Genomic DNA, 21470 nt, shown 5'->3' with positions numbered 1-21470 from the left:
TAATATTGTATAAAGGTAGATTGCTATGTGTCATTCCTCATTTTGAGGACTGGCCCTTTTAGCCCTACACTCACAGGTTTTCCTGAGCTCACAGCTGATGGTAATCATGCTGATTAACTCTCTGTAATGGTTCAGTGTTTCGATCTCAGGTTCGACACTGGAACAACCTTAGTTTGACAAACACAAACTGACAAAAAAAAGATTCAGAATGTGGGATTTCCATAAATGAAGCTGAAATGACTGTTTGACTGATGGATTATCAGTTCGGACTAACAACAGGAGTTTGTCTGTGTCATGTTTTATGGATTTTCACACTGAATGGCATCTCATCAGCAGCAGGAGGTAAGAGGATTTTGTTGTTGACATTGATCTTATCTTAATCTTGTGATGTGCTGTTGAACACAGACATGGGTAAACTCTGAGACAAACCTTAAAGAGCAACCTTAAAAGCAAATAAAATACTCATACATGTCTTGATAACATCAACTACCTCACATTAAATTGTTTAAATTAACATACGTATATTTGATGTTGTCACTGCACAAAATCCATACTGTTTGGAGAAATTAACCACTATTTAGGCGTTACCCTCAGTCTTCTTATTTCTGTTGAAATCTTTGGATAAACCTGGACTTTCTGTACCTGTCTCCTCTGAGGTAGTCCAGGCGGCTCTGCATCATGAATTCTCTTCTTCGTCTGTACTCTCTGGCTCTCAGCAGCTGCTGCTTCCTCTCCTCTTTGCTCCAGTATCGGCCCTGTTTGAAGGACAGTTGTATGTGGTTTAATGAGCAGTTTGTCACACTGAATGAGAGACACTTTGCTGGTTATTAATGCCGTCTTGATTTCTGTGCAGACTCTACCTGTTTCATCTCACTGGCAGCGTCGTCGTCGGTCGTCATGCCGCTGCGTTCCTCCCTGATCTTCATGGCTCTGGCTTTCAGCAGACGATCCCTGACCGGCCGCTTGGCCACATAGCGGGTGCCATCACTCCGAATCTTTACCTGGACACAAAGAGAACGAATTCATAGCCTCTCGTCTTGTCCAAAGTCATACTAAAAGCAGGCAGAGGCAGGTCATTGTGTTTCCTTTAAGCCCACAGGGCTTAATTTAGCTTCATGAAGTCTTTGTTGTTGAGGTGACTCTTGCCGTCAGATTTCTGGATTTCTTTTTGCCCTCAAGGCTTGAAGCTGTGTTTAGGAAATGGCTTTGGTTCTATAACTCCATGAATCTGAGTTCCTTAGACACAGTTGAAGGGGGTCCTTTATACCAGTGGTTCCCAAAGTGGGGTCGGGGGACCCCCAGGGGTTCTAGAGAGGGTTCATGGGGGTCCCCAGCAAAAAGGGGAATAATTTATTTTCACTATAATTCAATCCATGAGTAACACACTGACAGATTATGACTATTTTGTTTAGTGGGTTTCAAACATTTTCAGTGATAAAACATCTATATGTGTTTGTATCACAATATCGCAAACAGGAAGACTGCAGATTACCTTTCATGTTGATCACAGTATTTACCTTCCACTCCATGCGCTGTGGTGAGGCAGACGGTGACGAGTGTGTCAACCCAAGCGGTAATGCCAGTCCTAACCGTGAAGCACCCACGTGATGGTCCTCCAGACCGCAGGGGGCGCTGTTCACACTCCTGGGGCTGGCTGGGCCGCTGCTGCCCGTGCCCATCCCTCTCTCCTCGCCCTCGGCCCTCGCTCTGTCTCTCACTCGGTCCAGAGGGTCCACCAGGCCCTCAGAGGGCAGGGTCATACAGCTCTGGTAGCGCTCTAATGGTTTATTGTGGCCGTGGTGTCGTCTGGTGAAATAGGGACTGGACTCTGCACTTCCGCCTCCGGGCCTGTTGGTGGCTCCACCTGCAATGGTAATGAATAAAGTATACAGTCAAAAAATAGGAAATATTACATGAAAATCACAGTTAACTAGGAACTATTTTGGAGTTCTGTTGCTAACAAACACTTTGTGTAACCTCTGGGTTATTGCATTTTCTTCCTCATAAAATATTTCAAACATTTTGAAAGTCTAGGTTCTTCCACACCTCTTTTGTTGGCACATTGCTGTGTTTATTGGTGCGTTACTGGCACCAACTGTCACTGGGCTACTGTCTGCTGAGTGCTAGCATTGTTGCTACAAAAGGCAGGGCATGTAGTAGCCACCAAGGCAACTCTGTCTCTGGTGTTATACTGACACTGGAGAACCCAGTGGTAGTCAGAGGCGCAGATTGTGAACAGGCAAGGCAGGCAACCGCTTGGGGCTCCAGGTTGTGAGGGCAAAATCTGAATATTACAACATTTTTCTTTTCTTTTCTTTTCTTTTTTTCAACATTTTGAATATAATAAAAATGTTTACAGTAGATTTTGCCCATTTTTCCGTCTGTGTCAGATAATTTATTACACAATGATGATGAACACTGATTGGATGGGCCACTAGGCAATTTTTAGCCTAGGCCTCCAACAGACTCTGGTGGTATATTTGAAAAGCTTGATGACAAAAATTACTGTATCTCACATTTCTGAAGGTATGAAGGTAGTTTTGCAGATAACTGGGTACTCGTACCTGCTCTTGAGCCCCGCCCTCCATCGGCCACACCCCTTCTTGAAGACGACCCCGCCTCTCTGGTCAGAGACCTGATGATGGCAACAAACACAGTAAGATATCCAGTCATTTAAATGTAACAAAAAAACATACATTCAGTTTTAACTATGTGTTAACAGAAGTAAAAAGACCTGAACTTGGAGGGTGTAGAGGGGGTGGAGCTCGAGCCGTTTGCCACGTTGCCATTGGCCGTTTCATTCTTCCTGTAAGTGCTAGGGGAGAAAGAGCAGCTGAGGTTTGAGTGACGTCTCTCTCTGTCCCGTCTGTGACGCCGCGGGGTAAGAGGGGAGTTCAAAGGGGGGAGGTAACCGAGGGGGAGGAGAGGAGGCGGAGACATCAGTTGCCTGCCTCCTTCATCTTCCTCTTCATGGAGAGGCGGGATCTGCTCAGTGCTGACCAATGGCGTGCTCCGACAGCTCTCCCCGCCAGTGTTGTAGGCGCTGGTGCTGTCTTTGTCGTCTGAGCGCTCCCGCTCCGGGAGCTCATTGATGGCCGACAACTCGTGATGGTGAGGGTCGTCGTTGTCATCGTTATCATTATCCATACCTACAACAAAGGATTTTGTATTGTTTTTAATTAGCTTTTTTATTTTTAAGATTAAAAAAGTTTACCACCTGCACACTGCCTAGGATCCACATTTCACTCCTGGCTTTACCTTCACCTTATCGGGGGGGTGACATTTGTTCATGGGTTACAAAACCCACCTACCAGCACTTCTAGTAGTAAAAACTTAAGGTTCTTAAGTCGAGGCTAAAGTTTCCGCTGCTTGACACAAAAGCACAACTTGAACTATTCCTCTCAGTTATGAATAGTGTTGAATAGTGTGGAATTTCTCTATTCATCTTCTTAAAATGCTCCTGTCAGGTTGTAATTCAGATGTCCATGGATACTAATATACACAAAATATCAGGCTTTCTTTCTGTCACACATTCCTCAGTGGTTGTCATGGTTACCTGCTTCCAAAGGGCCCGGTCGCCCTGTTCCGGCAGCCACCGTCTCCTCCTCCATCATCCAGGCTTTGAGGCACCTCTCTCTGAGCTGCTGCATCTTCTGGGCACGGAGGATGTTGCGACACTTAAACTCCAGGTGGCGTAACTCCTCATCAATGAGCGCCAACTCGTGCTCACTGAAAGTCTCATTGCAGTTCACATCCACCACCAAAGAAGAGGCTTCCTCTTGTCCTTCCTTTTCTGCCTCTTCTCTTTCCTCTTGCTCTTTCATTTCTGCTTCAGCGTTGTTTTTCGCCGCCTCTCTTTGCTGTTTTTCGTTGCGTCTCTCGTACTGGCATTTTATCTCCAGCAGCTCCTGGTACCGCTGGCACTCCTCCTCGGTCAGGCCCGGCATCATCATCATCATCGTCAGAGGCGGCTGGTGGTGATGGTGGTGGTAGTGCTGCGGGTCAAAGGTCAGTTAGCAGCCAGAAACCAACAACAGGCCACACAAGTGTTTCATAGCTTCCACTAATCATAATAATTTTAATCTAGATTTTATTTTTGTGTCATGGCTGGATTTTCCTCTCAGGGCAATAATTTGTTGTTGTACCCTATTGACCACGACTATTTATTACAGTTTCAAACCAACCAGTGCTCTAAAGCTGAAATGATGGGTTGATCAACAGAAAAAAATGGCAGTAATTTTGATAATTGATTATTTGTTTGTCATGTTTTAAGCAGAAATGCCAAAATTTTACTGTTACCTGTTTCTCAAATGTAAATATTTGCTGGTTTCCCAGTTTTAGTTGATAACAAACTCAAAATTTTGGGGTTTCTGACCGATCTTCGAATGATCAAATGAGTATTAAAAGAAATAGGGCTGCACAATTAAATAATTAATTAAAAACCACACGAGCTGCAATTTTTTTGATAAAGGTAAAATGTGTCACATTGTTGTGCATTGTTAACACCATAAGCGTCATAGTGTTACAGAGACTCTCTGGCCTACAATCACATTCTCAAGACGTAAAGGAACATGTTTGTAAAGACTCAACAAAAATCATATCATTGTGTTTGCATATCGTGCAGCCCTAAAAGAAAATAATTGTCTGACCTATTGATAATGAAAGTAGCCTTCCAGTTTTCCTGGAATTCCTTTGATGGAATAATACAACCTTGCCTGAGGTTATCAATATATATATTACATTACACAGAAAAAAATTACCAATTTCATTGAAACTTTACAACAAATTTTATATATATATATATATATATATATATATATATATTAAAAAATAGACACAGAGTCCCTCTTCAAGATCAGGGCCAGAAGATGGAGGGTAGAGGTTTGTAGTTCAGTGGTGCAGATTTCTAACAAATTTGGAGCTTTTGGGGACCCTGAGGGTGTGAGGCAACTCGGGCAATTGCCCACTTTGCCTTGTTAGTGATCCACCTCAATACACAGAGAAATTTCATTTCATTTATTTATTTATTTATTTGAAAAGGACAGTGCACATTAATAAACCTTTCTGTAAATGTGCCAGTGTTAGCCAACAGGCTAATTTTCAACTGCAGTCCTCTGGCAGGATGTCTAAAAACCACATAATGACCAGATGTTCATCAGTCAGATTAATAAATAACACATATTAAAAAGATACATAAAATAGATATAAAAACAACATATATCAAACAACAACAAGTTAGCATAATACCATTTAAGAGTGTTCACATGTCTGACCGCTTAAAAGCCAGTCCTTAACATCGTGGCTAAATTTAAAATAGGAAGTGCAATTTCTTAACTCTGCTGACAATGTGTTCCATAACTTAGAGGCTCTCACAGAGAAACATAACTGACCAAAAGTAGTCGACCTATGAGGGATTACACAGTCACTTCTTAAAGCCGATCTTGTGGTTCTATTATTAGATGTTTTCTTTTGTATGAATTATACAGAGTGGTGGGGGAGCCTTGCAATCTTAAAGAGCAGACAAGCATCAGCATATTTTAGCATATTAACCCAGCTAAGTAAGCTATACTTTTCACGGATGTTACAATGATGGTATAATTTGTGTTTTCTGTCTAAGACTTTAAGGGCCTTTTTGTAAATAGAATGAATTGGTTTCAGTATTGAGCTATTCACTTGGGTCCAGCTTGTCATACAGTATGTCAGGTGGGGGATGATCATAGTATTTAAATAGATTTTAGCAACATATGTTGTTAGACAGTTTCTTATATATTGAAAATTAGCTAAATTATATTTAGTTACTTGCATTACTTTTCTCACTTGATGTTTAAAAGATAGTGTAGAGTCAAGAGTGATGCCTAAGTACTTAACATGAGATACTATCTGAATTGCCTCCCCAGAGATATAGACCTTAGGTTCACAGTTAGATGTAGTGTTGGTCTTGCTAAAAAACATACCGACTGTCTTCTTAACATTAAGGTATAATTGTGAACCAACCAGCCATTTTTGAACATGTACCATGGTGTTACTGCCTTAGTTTGTGCATGAACATAAATTACTGTATCATCAGCATACATCTGATGCACACAGCCTCTACTCAGAAACTGAGCCTTAAAATGAGCTGTAAGGAGTTCAGTAACTTTGTGATGTCACAACAAAGCATAAGCCATGCCCCAAGCCCTGCCCACCTGGACCAGCCATCCGACCTTGCAGGATTTCGTGTAACTGAGTGTTTACTTAAAATCTGCTATATTTTATTAGATCACCGACCTGTTGTTACTAGAGCTCCAGAGAAGCCTGAGAGAGATGTTAAACTAAATTGAAATGGTTTTTGGCTCTTAGAACCACAAATATATTTTCTTATGGATCAACACTTCAAATAAAACACCAAAAATAGTAAAATATGGGACCTTTTAAGGTCATATCAGCTGTAAAAAGAACAAGTCAAATTCTATTCTATGTTTTTGTTACTGTCAACAAATCCCATGAAAAGACCCAAAGGACAATGTTTGTCTCTCAACACATCCTGAATGCCCTCCTCTGTCTTTGGGTCTCGGCTTTGAGCTCATTGTTTCCCACTGAAGATGTAAATCTTTAAAATCAGCTCACATTTGTGGACCTTTTTGTGGGATTTGTTGACAGTAACAGGCCTCCAGGTCACCAAATGTATCCTTTATCAAGACCTACCATGTGGTGGTGATGGTGGTGGGGGCTGTACGCTGGTCCTCCTGTTCCTCCTCCAGCTGTCCAGTCGAGGCCGGGGAGAGAGTCTGAGCTGAGCTGGAGGTCTCGCAGGTGGAGGAAAGGAGGGGTAGTGTCTCCTCGTCCATTCCCAGGGCTGGGGATTGGCCTGGTGCTTGGGCCAAGGCCAGGACTGGGTCTGGGACTGGGCCTGGGTACAGGAGACAAGGAGGGCTTTCTATGGTGCGCTAAAACTCAGAGTATTAGATATCAATCTGAGAGCCCTTCCCACTCTTTGTATCTGCTACTTTTCACATGGCTACAGTCAATTTAAAAATGTAAGTTTCTCCACAAACACTGACATTCTTGGATTTGATATCTGATCTGCGGTCCTACCTGGGGCTGGGTCCTGGTCTGAACTTCCTGGTGCTGCCCGGCGTGTTGGTGGTGTTGGTGTTACAGGCACTGGTCTGGTCCCCCAGTAGGTCTTGTTCTGAGAGCTCCTCGTAGCGGGTGCTGTCATCGGTCCGGCCCACTCCGCTGTCCAGCTCCTGGCTATTGGACAGCAGCGGAGCCAGACTCAGCAAAGGAGGGAGGGGGACAGGTGGGTCTCTGTCCTCCTTCTGTCCTTTCTCTCCATCCTCTCCCTCTTCATCCTCCTCTTCCTCCACTTCCACACCACCCCCTGCACCTTCTCCTTCTCCTCCTCCTCCTCCTCCTCCTCCTCCAGGGCAGGCCAAGCCTCCTCCTCCTCCCCGGCGGAGGCGGTAGTAGCCAGAAAGGTGAGATGAGTTGAGGGAGCAAGAGGAGGCTTGAGGGTTTGGGTGGAAACCTCCTCCTTCCAGAGTCATCTCCATGTCCTCCTCTGGATCAGCAGGGTTGTCATTCTGGAAAGAAGCGCAGAAGATTTATATGAATGTGGAAATAAAGTTAAAGGTTCTGTAAACAAGATTTTAAACAATAATACAGCAGCAATACAACTATTTTCTATGTAAAGATATAGTGGAGTAATGGGGTCCTGAGCAGAGAATGAAGCCAAAGAAAGACATCAGACCACAGCACAGGTGGACTGGCCATGGGGACTACCAGCTCAAATCCCGGTTTAACTGCTGGACTGTCAAAATATCCATTACATCCATTATCCAGTTTTCCAAGATTTTATCTGCACCATCAGTGTCATTCATGCAGCTGGTCCCAGTGGATCAGTCCAAGACTGAATTTCTTTCCCAGTCCAACCATGGAGTGGTCTGGCTTAACAGAGAGGAGAACCTTACAAGCTGCTAAAGTCTCCAGCCTGACTCAGAACTGGTTTTTCTTTTACCTCATATGCCTGTAACTTGATGTTACATGTCTGTCTTTATAAGTGACGTCTACAGTAGCATGATAACATTAGCCAACTTGCTGTTTCCCATATTATAAATGGGTTCTGCAAATATTGCCATCGCTATCTGGCTAACCGTCACTGAGCATATCACGGCAATGCTAGTGTAGGCTAATAGTTGTTGCTTTTTGTTCGCTTTCATGTACACAGGGTAACTTTATTCAGTTGTGCTTATTGATGTATGTTTAGTCGACACTTTCACTGGGCTTCATAACACTTGCTGACTGAGAACGTGAATGGAGGGGAGGGGGGCTTGTGACGAATCATTGTTTGGATCTGAGATGCTGGTGACGATGGTTTACAGAACCTTTTTCAGGGTCTATATTAAGTTGGAGCAGACACAAATGAGGAGCTTCTCACACTCACACATCAGTGAGTGTAGAGATTTAAAAGTTAAATTTCTCCACTGTTGTCAGTGCAGTGATGTAGAACAGCTGTTCTGTGTTTTAATAGGATTATCTACTGTGAACACTCCACCAGCTTTGTTGTTGTTGTCTCCTGTGCTGAATTCACTCGACTTTAATATGTTTTATTGACACTGCAGAGCGGTTTCTTGTTTACAACCTTCCTACAGGACACTGATTTGGACATAATGCTATCAACATTGTATTGTTTCTGTGGACAGTACATGTGTGTGTTTGTTTGTGCTCTTGTACTCCTTGTGTTCTTGAGGCGAGGATGTGTCGGCCTCACAGCTTCGAAAAGACTTGATTTTAGAGTCAAACAAAAAGTCTTGTGATATCTTATATTTTTCTCATTGCTGACACAGAATTGAACTATAACTACACATCAGTGAGTCACATTGTAGCACTGATATGTTGCTTCATCACCATGAACACACAGACTGTAGTTTATTTTGGCTCAGTCCCACACACACTATCCTGCTGTCTCGAATACACTCTTGAGCACCAAAAGCGGATTAATCCGCCACTGAAAATAGTTCCTAACAAATGCACTATTTCCTCCTGTTTGTTTGATAAATGAGCAGCTGCTTTAGGAATTTACTGAGCCACTTTTTAAAACTGAAATTGTCCAATTGTGACCTGTTTGTAATGATTGATATCTTGTTTGTGTGTTTGACCTTGACAGAGAAAATAGAGCACACAATATAAATAACTAGTCCTCCATTTTCCTCTCTTCACCCATCATCCCTTCATCCCCTCATCGTTCCATCCATCTGATACCTTCACTTCTCCCCCTCTGTCTCTCTTCAGCAGGTTGATACAAAATACAGTCTTTCTGACACTGTAAATATCACACCATGATATTAATGATATTTTACTGCCTTGATGCAGTTTTATTTAGCAGGATATTATCATATTTTTGTCATACAATTTAAACTTTTTTCTCCCTCATGTCAGAGACATTGGTCTAAGACTTTAAATTGAAAAGGGTTCATCCTCCCAGGAGCAAGACTGAGATCAGTGTATTTCAGATTCTAGAGTCTGTTGGGGCCCTAGGTAAAAAATGGCCCCTCCAATCATGGTGAACACAATAGCTCCAGAACCCTGCAAATTTGGCACAAATGCCCACTTGGACTCGAGGATGAACTGATTCGATTTTGGTGGTCAAAGGTCAAGTTCAGTGTGACACTTTTTAGCTATTACTTAAGATTCACACAGTAAATATGACAAAATTTCACACAAATGGTTAATATTTTATATGACTCTGGATAAACAGGGATGTAATCTGAAACTAGTCTGAGTGGCGGAGGAATACAACTACAAGGAAGTAATTCTAGTTTTATTATCATTTAGATGTGTCCTACTGATATGTCACTGCAAACTGTCCATTGGTTGTTTAAGGGAGAGGGAGCCTCATTTTGTGACACTGCTGTGGAGTAAGGTTTGTTAGCCCTTGGGGGGCCCCAAGCAGTTACCTGTCTCACCTGTTTACAAGCTGCACCTCTGTTCATGACTATCTGGACAGTTGTTGACAGATGTTGACCTATATGTGACCATAGTTTGCCCCGTTACTAAAAGGGCAAAAGCAGACAACACATTTCCATGTTGAAGAACCAATTGCAAAAGAAGTGAGTACACCCTTCATTAGTGAGGTTTTATTTTATTTTTGTAATATTTTGTATCTGAGACTTTATTTTTGATGACAGATTTGATCCTCCTGGGTGTGGATGATAGCAGTCACTATATATGTGGGTGTTGGGGATCTCTTTCCTCCTCTGTCGTCACAGCTGCTCTCCCATCACGTCCCTCATTTGGTATTTGCTTACTCGATAAAACATCCATCATCTCCTGTTCTCTCAGTACAAGTAGATCTGACAGGCTGAAGTGTCAGAATTGTCTAAGCATTGACTGAATGACTGAGTGACAGCTCATTCATGTGGTTGGCATCTGAGTGTGTACACACACACACACACACACACACACACACACACACAAAAACACGCTGTGCACATTTTTCACTGAATATGTATGAAGGAGTGTGTTTTAACTGACATGTATGAATATGCTATGGTGCGGTTCCTTCTCTGTCAGCACATGTGGGGACACACTCTGGGAGCTGCTGTCATACTATAAACATTTATTATGGCTCGTGTGTGTGTGTGTGTGTGTGTGATAAAACACACAGCCATTAGTATTATGTACAGTGGGGTCCTGTATATGACCTTTATGATATGAGGAAAAAAGGCTGATTGTGAACATGAGTGAGAGCAGAAGATTGAGTGCAGTGTGGTTTCAGACTGTTAAAGATCCAGCGCAGTGATTTGAACTCAATGAAAAAACTGTGAGTTTCTTATAAGATGAGTATTATTATTTCAATTATGATGATTTAGTTAATTTGATAGATGTAGGCCAAATATATACTGTATGTGCTACAGCTACAGATTATTGTGATGAATACACAGTGGTTTGGGAGAGAGGACAGGACTACTCACCTGGACTTATTTGTCCACCTTACGTATCACATCACATATTTTTGTTTTATTTCATTATTAATTATTTATTATTACTGTCATAATCTGCCCTTGGTATGATAGTTTTTGGACTTTTGGACTTGGTTTGGACTTTTGGATTATTTCGTGTTTTATTTTGAAATCACTTACCTTGTGTGCTCCCTGGTGTTTTTTACTTCCTGTCTTTTTCTTGTTTTCCCTCCATTGTGATTGTCTGTCTTGTTACCTGGTCCCCAGATGTGTATTTAGTCTCTGTACTCCCTGTTGTGTTTGTCACTTCGTCTGTTTTTGTCCCTGCCATGTTCCCCAGTGTTTCTTCAAGCTCCCATGTTAGTTCCTTAGTCTTGGATTTCGTTTTTGGACTGTGGATCAACGGCCACTTTAATTCATTGGATTTGTTTCATTCTTTGTTTACTTCATCATTGAACTCTACCAGCCCAGTTTTTGTGTCTGCATTCAGGTCAGGGTATCTTAAATTATAACAATTGCCTTAATTTAGCTCAGTTTGTATTGTTGTTTCTCTATGTTGCATTTGTGCAGCAAAAGCCAGGACACAGTGCGCAGTGTTTATCATACACTATACCTTTCATTTTATGTGTAGTTTGTGCAAAAGTTACCATATATAACCTACTGTGATTCTCTGTAAAGAGTGAGCGTATCTTTATTAACTTCAGCTGTAAAAATAAATATCCCCCTTTTGTCATTCCTTTATTCAGCCTTTATTTGAGGGGAACTCTTTCTCGTGTTTGTACCTAAGAGATATCAAACAAGTGAACCAATGTTCTGGACTGCATACAGAACCTCCAGCCACATTCTCATTATAACATTATATTCAGTGGAAGGCAGAGGAGCAGATTAAACTTTGGGCCAATTATAGATGTGCTACTGGAAAGATCACAGGGTGTCAAAAATCTCAATACTTGCAGCAGGAAATCAAAATTTACTCCAATTCAGCCATTAGATTTCCATATGTTGGTCACAAATGGGCGGAGGAGGAGGGAGAAGGTGAACACATAATGTCCCTGCTGGAAGAAACTAGGACTCCGACCACACAGCAAAATAAACTGTGGCTTTTATGAATCTTTCCTCTCCTGTCGGCCACCTGCAGCAGCCAAAGTTATACAGGGAGAAAGTAGGTTAGTAAACTGGGTTGCAGTGAGCTGAGTGATGAAACGGGAGAGAAACTGTTCGGCTGGATGAATGTGACGACTCTTTCTGGACCTGAAAATTAAGAAAACCTTTCTCATATAAAAGCAGTGTTGGACTGACCAGGACAAATCCCAATGGGCCGCTGCATCAGTGGGCTGATGGACCGTTAAAAAATCCATACAGTTTTTAACCACCCTTTCTGTTTCTGTCGTTCAGGGTCAACATGCGTGTTCTGGGACTTGGCTCACTGGCCAATCACAACCAAGTTTCAACACGAGCACCGAGAAAATGAAACTTTGACCTGAACAGGGCTCTCAATGAAAAGTCCGAGGGTGAGTGATTACAATTCATTATCTGGGCACTATGTTCTGTTCATGGCAGTCCATCAAGTAGTTGTCAAGATACTAAACTACTAAACTAGAATTACTGCCTCGCGGTTGTATGCCTTCGCCACTCAGACTAGTTTCAGGTTGCATCCCTGTTTATCCAGACTCATATAAAATATGAACCATTTGTGTGAAATTTTGTCATAACTGCTGAACAAAGTCTCAACTTGACCTTTGACCACCAAAGTCTGATCAGTTCGTCTTGCGCTCCGTCTAATAAGTTGAAAACCAAGTGGAATTCATTAATACCAAGACAAAAACTTTTCCACTGGCTGTGGTAAATTAAACTGGTTACAGAAAACTGACCAAAATTTGTAGCGTAAACGACCCAATTTAAAGCTTGCATTAGATTTGTACAGCCCATGCTGCTCCTGTATGACATAGATGTTAGTTTCACCAGTGGAAGTTAACCTGTAACTTTGGTTGATATGGTTCCTGCACTTTGTAAACCCCCGAGCATTGATTAGGACAGTGGTTCAGTCGTGTCATGTCGTGTCACCTCTATGTCCGGCCTGGCGAGCAGCAGGGAGAAGTTGATGCTGTCCTCTCTGGTCAAAATGGCCACTGCTTCCTCTCTGTTCTGAATATCCACTCCATTAATCTAGATGAGGAAGATAACGAGATTAGTTTCTTTGTATTCCTTAGCAAAAGTCATATCATACATTAGCAAAATACAAATGGGATCACATTTAGCAAGGACACTATTTAAATTTTCCTTCCTCCAAGAAAGCCTCTGGGCTCCATTCATTTGTATTTTCTGTTTAAATACAAAATAGAGAATGATCTTGAAGCAGCACAAGTTTTTCTATCAGAAGAATAAAAAATATGAACTGAAACTATAAAACATATATGAACCACTTCACAGGTATGGTATGGTATGGTATGTGTATGTTATGTTGCTGCTGTATTGATGGGTATGTTCCCCAAACTTGCAGGGAGACACCACATTGGACCAAAAGGCCTTTCATCTCTGTGGTGATGGCTGTCATGGGAACCGCTGCTGACATCACTGGTCCACTGCCAGGTAACCATAGCAATGCCAGGTGCAACTGGTCTATTCTTATCACATTCCAACTTTACCTTTTTCCCTGTCAGTCGCACGAATTGAGGATGATAAGAGAAGAAATGTCAGGGAGATAAATTTATTCACGCTCGTTTTTCAATGTCAAGTCGACACATGTGGGAGTCTAGCTGCAGGGCAGAAACAACAACACTGATTTAACAAAATGTCGAAAAGGTTAAACTCCCAATGACTCACTGTTGGAGCCAGTCTCAAGTGGTCATTAGAGGAACTGCAGATTTCGCCACTTGCTCGTTTGCTTCATTTATCAGCCCTGGAGGTTGCCAGTTGATCCTCACTCAGTTTTACTTTGTGTTTGTTGCTATGGGAAACACACGTTGTCTCTTATTGTGATAAACTTGTGTGCAGTGTTTTGGTGTCTCATAAACTTTCAAACTAATGGATCTGTCACTCAAACTGAACTCCCCAGATCATATATCCTGTCTCACTAGCTCATATAAAAAATCCCAAAGTTTGGAGCAGTGTTTAGAACATAGAACCGTAGAACCTAGAAATGCTTTTCTCAAGTGGAGCTGAGTCACTGCTGTGTTACAACAGTCAGACTGGAAACATCTTTACTTAAATCAAAATATGACAGTGACTGACTTTTATCAACGGTCTCTACAGTCTCACAAACAGCTGAACAGTGTGGTGGTAACACTGGGTGACAAAGTTGCCCCCCCTCACCCTCCTCCCTCCATCTCTCTCAGTCTATTTTTAGGACAGCAGTAACTGGGCTGCTGACAGCTCTCTCTGATTGGTCATGACTGCCCCAGGGATTTCAGGTATAAATTTACATAGTTTGATTTGAATCTATTTTTAACCCCCATGGCACCAGTCAATCTGTCAGAGGACAAGTTTGTATGTTCATGAACCTGAAGGTCAACATTCAATATTAATGAATACGGAGAATTTTTCATCATTTGATTAAATTCACTGTGGTCACATAGAAAAACTATGTTTGTCCTGGGGATAATCACGGAGTGGCTGGGTATAATCAAAAGAGTTATTTGTTATTTCTCACAATATTTCTCTGGTGCTTCAAATTGGACTTGGGTCAACATATCTGTTTGGTTTAGTTTGTTTTTGTCATGTTGTACATCTTGTAATATCTATAAATCTTACTCAACATTTCTCCACTTTAATGAACACACTATAAAAAAGAACTATGATAAGTGTAGTAGATAAGTGTAAAAGTTTTAGTTTGACCTTTTGAAACAGAAGTTTGATTGGGGGAAAAAAACAAAACAACCACATCCTACTTTCTTTCTTAGCAGATAGTTTGCTCAAAGTGGACTTTTTTTTTTTTTAATGGTTTGAGGTGAAGTCAAGTTTGTAGTTAACTGTATCTGGCTAAAACTAGCTCCACTTCGAGCAGCTACAACAGTAAAATGCTTCTACAGCACTGATATGAGTATCAATGATGTAATAATGTCATACATATGTAATATGTCAGTTACAGGGAATTTACCTGCAACTTTTTTTCTGATAATACGCCTGTACTTTCAATTAAGTAAGATTTCGAATGCAGGGCTTTTACTGTTTAAATTGTCTTTGTTTGTGTACCTGCAATATTCGGTCTCCCTCCCTGATGCGTCCATTCTTGGCTGCGATGCTGTTTGGATTGACCTGAAGTCAGATGGAGAGAGAGAGAGGAATTAAAGGAGGGATGTAAGGATAAATAAATGACTTCATGAATTAAGGAACAGATGAATGCATAATAAGTGCATAGTAGGTCAGTATAAATTGGCTGAATGAATGGAAAGAAATTGTGAGTAATTGGTTGGATGAATGATTTAAAGGATGAAGTAATAAAGTGATGAATGGATGGATGCAATAAATAAGTGAATAGATAAGAAAATATCTGAACGAAGGAGTAATAGGGATGAAGAGTAGAGCAATGCTTCCTCTCATCACCTCTCCAACATAGATCCCCAGATCCTCCTCCTCGTCCGTCCTGTAACAGACCGTCAGACCCAACTTCTCCTGCTGGCTGGACTTGTACAGCTCTACCTCCTGGAAGAAGAGAGGAAGGAAAGAATCACTGATTGGTTTATGGTGGGCAGCGCTGCTCTTTAGTTTTCTCTGGCTCTCTGTTCTCTCAAAGGTCAGCCCTGTCGAACCAGTTTTGCTCTTGGTCGTCAGGGATGTTGCCATTGTCAGACTTCATGAAAGTTGAAGCTGACAGAAGATTTACACGGATGTACATTCTGCCCCCGAGCAAATCCACTGACAAGAGTGATTCCACTGGAGTGAATTATTTTGCAGCAAACTTTTAAACATTGCTGTGGCTGGGCCTTTAATCTGAACAAAAGCAGGTGCTGTTTAATGCTGACATTTGGTTAAAGGTAGATCAAGCTGCTGTAGCCTTTTAAAAACCTTTACCAGCAAGATACATCCCTCTCAAAGACGAGCTGAGACTAGTTTTTATCACGAAATCCATCATAAAATCATAAAAAAACATATTATGCTATCAGAGACCAGCTGACACCATTAAAGATCATCTTACAGCCTTTTCCATTGGATGGAACCGGCTCAACTCGACTCCACTCGCCTTTATTGGTTCCAAGTTGTGGCTAGTACCTGGTACCTAGTACTTTTTTTGGCATCTCCCAAAGATGAGCTCAGACCAAAGTCTAGCTCTGACCATCAAAAGTTATAAGCTTATTAGATCAGAAACCATAGACCACCCCATCAAAGACCAATGTATACCCTCAGTTTCGACCATTGAACAACAACTCATAGAGCAAAGAGGAAGTGATTTAGGGAGGAGATGAAGGATGAAACTCAAGACAGAAAAAGGAAGTAATTTATGGGGATATAATGATGGAGTGTGAGGAAAATGAAAGAGGGAGAGAAAGAGACGATGGAAGAATGACCATGTAGAGGAGGAACAGGAAGTCAGAGAGGGCACGAGCGTTTCCACTTTGCTGACTTCTTTAATGACCAAACTGCCGTTTGTCTCAGGAAAAAGCAGCGAACTAACAGAGCGAAAAAAGAAAAAGGGCCATTCAGCTAAAAACAGTCGTCCATTAGACATTTATAAACTGAACTTAAACCCAGTCTATCACTCATCCTGATGTTCTCGACAAACACGACAGCTTGTAGAGATCAATTTGTTTCAGTAACATTTCTGTGGACTGTGGATCATTTTGCAGCATAAACAAAAATACTGTGTCTTTATTAACCTTTTCTCCACTGGTCCCTTTCCGTCCTCCAGGTCTCATTTCATGGTTTCCTTGCTCACTGTTTCCTTCCCTTTCTCCTCTTATCCTCCTTCCATTTACTTTCTCCATCTTCCTTAATGTCTATATTCAATTATTTATGTTCTCATGCTGTTGTTCCCTTCTTTCCTTCCTCACTCATCCTCCTAAATCCCACTCTTTGCCTCTTACCTCTATCCTTCCCTTCCTTTCTTTTTTCCTTTCTTTTTCACTCTCATCCTCCATTCAGCCCCTACCGCCATCCTCCTCACTTCTTTCCTTCTCACCTTCCTTCGCAACTAAGTTGCCCTTAAGCAAGGCACTGGACCCTAAACTAAAGAAGTTAAAAGGCCTTAAAGCCAAACTGTCTTCTTCTTCTTTCTGTCTCAGAGTAAAAACCTGTTGTTGTTCCAGAAATATTCAAAATCACCCTCGAATTACAGAGATAACTTTCAGACTGCTCTCTCTGTTCAGGCCACGCCCCAAACAGTTATGTCACTGACTGAGGTGTGGCCAGAAGTGCAACATGCAAACAGATTTTAATTATTGGTTGGTTGATGTGCTGAAGTTCCCTTAATGACGACTAGAGTCTGGCTCCAAAAGTGAGTCAATCCCCATAGACTCCCATGTTGAAATGTCCAACTTTACAACAGAAACATGTTGACGACCTGGTACAGAAAACAGATTTGGTCTCAATAGCTAATTTCCTTGTTAATGATTTTTTTTATATAATTCACCTGTTAACATTTTATGAAGACTTAAAGTTATGCATAATTGAAGGCGTGGCCTCTTTGAGTGACAGGTGGGTGAGTGTATGCTTGCCACAAACTGGCATGCACCGACGTCCCAGCTTCATACACATCACACCTCTTTGCCCATTTTTGGGTTAGCCAGGAGTTAAGACTGTGGAGTCAGGCACTTCCAAGATGGCAATGGTGGAGCAGCTCACTCTGAGCTTCAAAACCGTTCTTCAGAAACCTGTGGGTGATGTCACAGAGGCTACGTCCATCTTGATTTACAGTCTATGGTTTACAGTTAAAAGGGAGCTTCTCCTCTCTGAACAAGTTTATTCTCTTATAGCAAGTGAAGAGCAGTTGGCTGTTCTGCTTTGTTTATAATCCAGACTTAAGTATGATGAAGCATTCAAGCTCAATACAGTGAGGGCAGTACTTGAAAAAAAGGTTGAGAATTATCTCACTGAATGAAAAATTGCCTGATATTTTTCATTTTATGTTGACATTTGGTTCATGGTAATACAGCAGGAGAGTTCTCACCTCGTACTCCAGGTCATCCTGCCTGTCCACCTCATGATTCGAGACGTCAAAGTAGTCATTGGGGTCATTGTACTCAAATACACAGCTGGAGGGAGGAGAAAGAAAAATCAATGACTGTCATATCCAACATTATTGATTTTTCATATCTGGAGTCATTTTTTTTCTAAACACAGCAAAGAGAATTGATTCCAAAGCAGCAGGTGAGGACGTACAACTCATTGATCCCGTACGGTCCCATGAGGTGAGGGAGGGGAGGAGAAGGGGGAGGAGGCGGAGGGGAGGAGCCGCCTTGGTGGTGGTGGTGATGGCCTCTGCTCCTCCCGAGTGTCATGATGTTCTGGAAGCTGATGTCCGTCTGCGTGGCATTGTCGATGCAGTCGGGGATGGCAACCATGGCAACAGAGGAGATGGAGGTGCTGCCAGTCCCATTGCTGCTGCAAACTAATGTCCCTGAGGGGTGGAGGGTGTGAAGATTAACAAGAGGCAGAACTGAGCTGAATCCAGACGTTAAAGGGCAAAGCCAGTGATTTATAGAAACAGATCTACATATATACAGCCTTGTTGTGTTTATACTCACGCTCTTACAAACTGTTACTAACTGGAAGATGAAACGCTTGTGTAGAAGAGGTGAGGGCTAAATCAAGCCACAAGTTGAACTTTAGTGGTGGTGATGTTGAAGTCATGTGACCGTGGTGTAGATGGTTTTTAGCATAACATTAGCTTTTTACTTCTGGTGTATTTAGGCTTCAAACATCCTAAAAGTGGTGTTCATTAGTGAAGATCGTCCTGCTGAACAAGACGTTTCAGTACACAGAGTTTATTTTCTGCAACAATCCAAAATAAAATTGTAAAAATGCGACTGGCTTTTTGTTGAGGGAACCAGGGTGAAGTTAACATCCAGGTTGGCCCACAAAAATATGTCATCTCTTGCTGTTAACATCAGTATAATGTTTAAAAAGTGAACTATCAAAGGTTAGCATGTCAGCATGCTAACCTTTGCAAATTAGCATGGACGTAAAATAACCTGAAACACAGCTGAGGCTGATGGGATTGTCATTAGTTCTGATGTTTGGTCATAAACCAAAGTATCAAGCAAATGATGTATGTGACCTGATAACTAATCTATACTGGCTTTTTAACAGCTGCTGCAATTCACCCGGAGGTGGGTGAGAATAGTCTGCAAAATTATATGGCAAATAGTTGGTGAGAATTTCTTTCAAAGAAAAGAAGAACAGATTGCAGGTAGCAAAGAATAAATCGGCACAATTGCTCTTCACTGCCCATATCGAGTTGAGAGGTTAAGAGTAAAAAGCAGGTTGCACTACTTTCTAGTGGGCTTTATCAGGAATATTATCATAACTAAAACCCCACAAATCATTTTACGCAGACAGATGACATTATTTTAGTGGATACAGGATTTATCCCACTTATTTATATCTATTTATCTTTTTTTTGTGACTTAGCAGGAGTAGCAGGAGTAAGAATGATATGGATGTGTATTTATGTGTCTATTGTCATTGAAGTATTATATAAATTTAAGGGGACCCCAGGAAGAGTTGCCAATGTTACAACACAGTGGCTACGGGGATCTAACTAAATAAATAGCCTAAACTTTCCACTTATTAGGTTATAGTATTATGTGGACTAAGTCTTAATTTATTTGAAAAAATACATGAAGAGCTGAATTTAAGGAAATCAATTATGTAAAAGATATAATTTGAGACCTAATAAACCATAGTAACTCACATTGGATGGTAGAAGCTGTAAAGCTGAAGATGGTGTATGTGTGTATTTTTATCACAGCAACTGTTTGCTTGAATAAATGATGGATAAAGATATGAGTTAGGAAAGGAGATAGGTGACATAACAGATAAGAAGAAATGATAAAACGCTGCAGTAACATCAGAAAATATGGTAAAAGCCAAGAGATAACACAAAATGATTTTGTATGTAAGAGGATGATGGGAAAAAATGAGCAGAAGAGTCGGGAGGTGGGATGAGGGAAAAACATGAAAGATGAGAAAATGTGACATGGAGGGCGCACACTCAGCTGAGGAGAAATCAGATGAAAAGATTAGAGGAGATGTAATGAAGAAAGATGTGAAGAGATGAGACTAAAAGATGAGAAGAAAAAAAGAGGATTCCCGTCTCAGAACTTCAGGGACGTCTGTGTTAAGTGAAAGCAGATGAAAGGAGCAGTTGAAAAATAAAACATGTGTTCATGCATGTATCTGTCAGGTGGTGGAATGTGGTTTACCTTTCCTCCTGTGACTCTTGCGGACCGAGCCGGATTGGTTCAAAGGCTCCTGGGAGTTTTGTGATCTGTCTAGTGGAAGCTGAGAGGCTCCCCGTCCTCTGACCTGAAGAGATGATGAGATTTAAAGTATGTTACTTATAGATTTATCATTTCTATACAGGTAGAGTGAGTAAAGAATAATAGGAAGATTTATATGAAGAAATACAACGGACGCTGTGAGATTTTTCTTTTCTCAACTACTTTTGCATTCGCTCACAATAATTTAGCTTTAGCTTGCAGGGCTCTGTTTATTCCTGCAGATCCACAGAAACTGAGCTCTCACAGAAGCAAACATACTGTGGCCCTGAGATATCAGTTCCCTTTTAACTTAAAGGGCCCCTATAGTATAAAGGTAGATTTCCATGTCTTCTTTGATTATAAAGCAGGTCTAGGTTCTATATTAATACTGTCAAAGTATCAAAGTGCTCAGTCCACAGACAAATGCACACAGCCAACTGAGGCTTAAAATGAGTCAAGTTGACTGTCACAGCAGATCAAAACAACCTCAGGCCACCAGGAAATGTGCTGGTGCTCCCAACAGGTCGCCCACATGAGGCCGTAGCCATATCCTCAGTAATAACCACAGAAACGGCAACAGCTGAGGTCACAGCCAGTGTCTGTATTCCATCACACTGGTTTCTCTGTGCCTCAGGGGGAGTCATGAAAAGTTATGCAAAAGTCAGGCAAAGTAAATAAGTAAGTGAGTAAGTAAATAAAGTAAGAAAAAAAATCCCACTGTGGCCTTTAGGTTTTAAAGTAAAACAGATACAGAATTAAATTAAAACTGAACTAAACCAAACACATACTGATGATTTAGCTGCTCTTCGACCTTCACAGGAGAGGAGTTAAAATGTTAAAATTGTGCTGAGTATGGCGCCAGAGGCAGTGGTGATCCTAGACTCTGGGGGGCCCCAGGCAAAGAAGCCCATCACAGAAACACCCCCTCTTGGCAGACTGCAACTTATAGATGTTCCCTAAATGCCTCATATGCAGGCAAAAGGTAGATGGGGCTGCAGCAGTGCACTGCACAGTGTCTTTATGGGAAGTTTAAGGGGATTTATAGTTGCCATTGCAAAATGTGCCAATATATGGGGCCATTTGGGGGCCTCTTTTCCCCTTGCGGGAGCCA

At 41.6% G+C, this 21470-nt stretch overlaps 1 protein-coding gene across 3 annotated transcripts in view; it reads right to left on the bottom strand.

Annotated features, from left to right (window-relative positions):
* LOC130175453 (PDZ domain-containing protein 4-like) overlaps positions 1 to 21470 on the bottom strand; it is a 50609-nt gene that overhangs the window by 2577 nt on the left and 26562 nt on the right. For all 3 annotated transcript variants that reach the window (XM_056385938.1, XM_056385941.1, XM_056385940.1), the window contains exons 4-17: positions 20303 to 20405; positions 18258 to 18495; positions 18046 to 18130; positions 15486 to 15584; positions 15135 to 15197; positions 13008 to 13109; positions 7075 to 7565; positions 6685 to 6889; positions 3557 to 3995; positions 2735 to 3149; positions 2565 to 2635; positions 1518 to 1864; positions 861 to 1001; positions 643 to 755 (exon numbers count right to left, since the gene is read on the bottom strand). In XM_056385938.1, the coding sequence (XP_056241913.1) occupies positions 643 to 755; positions 861 to 1001; positions 1518 to 1864; positions 2565 to 2635; positions 2735 to 3149; positions 3557 to 3995; positions 6685 to 6889; positions 7075 to 7565; positions 13008 to 13109; positions 15135 to 15197; positions 15486 to 15584; positions 18046 to 18130; positions 18258 to 18495; positions 20303 to 20405 (2912 nt within the window). The remainder of the gene's footprint in view (positions 1 to 642; positions 756 to 860; positions 1002 to 1517; positions 1865 to 2564; positions 2636 to 2734; positions 3150 to 3556; positions 3996 to 6684; positions 6890 to 7074; positions 7566 to 13007; positions 13110 to 15134; positions 15198 to 15485; positions 15585 to 18045; positions 18131 to 18257; positions 18496 to 20302; positions 20406 to 21470) is intronic.

Source organism: Seriola aureovittata, chromosome 9 (genome assembly GCF_021018895.1).
Source record: "Seriola aureovittata isolate HTS-2021-v1 ecotype China chromosome 9, ASM2101889v1, whole genome shotgun sequence".
NCBI lineage: Eukaryota > Metazoa > Chordata > Actinopteri > Carangiformes > Carangidae > Seriola > Seriola aureovittata.
Note: the sequence above shows the minus strand (reverse complement) of the source record. Positions and strands in the feature narration are given on the sequence as shown.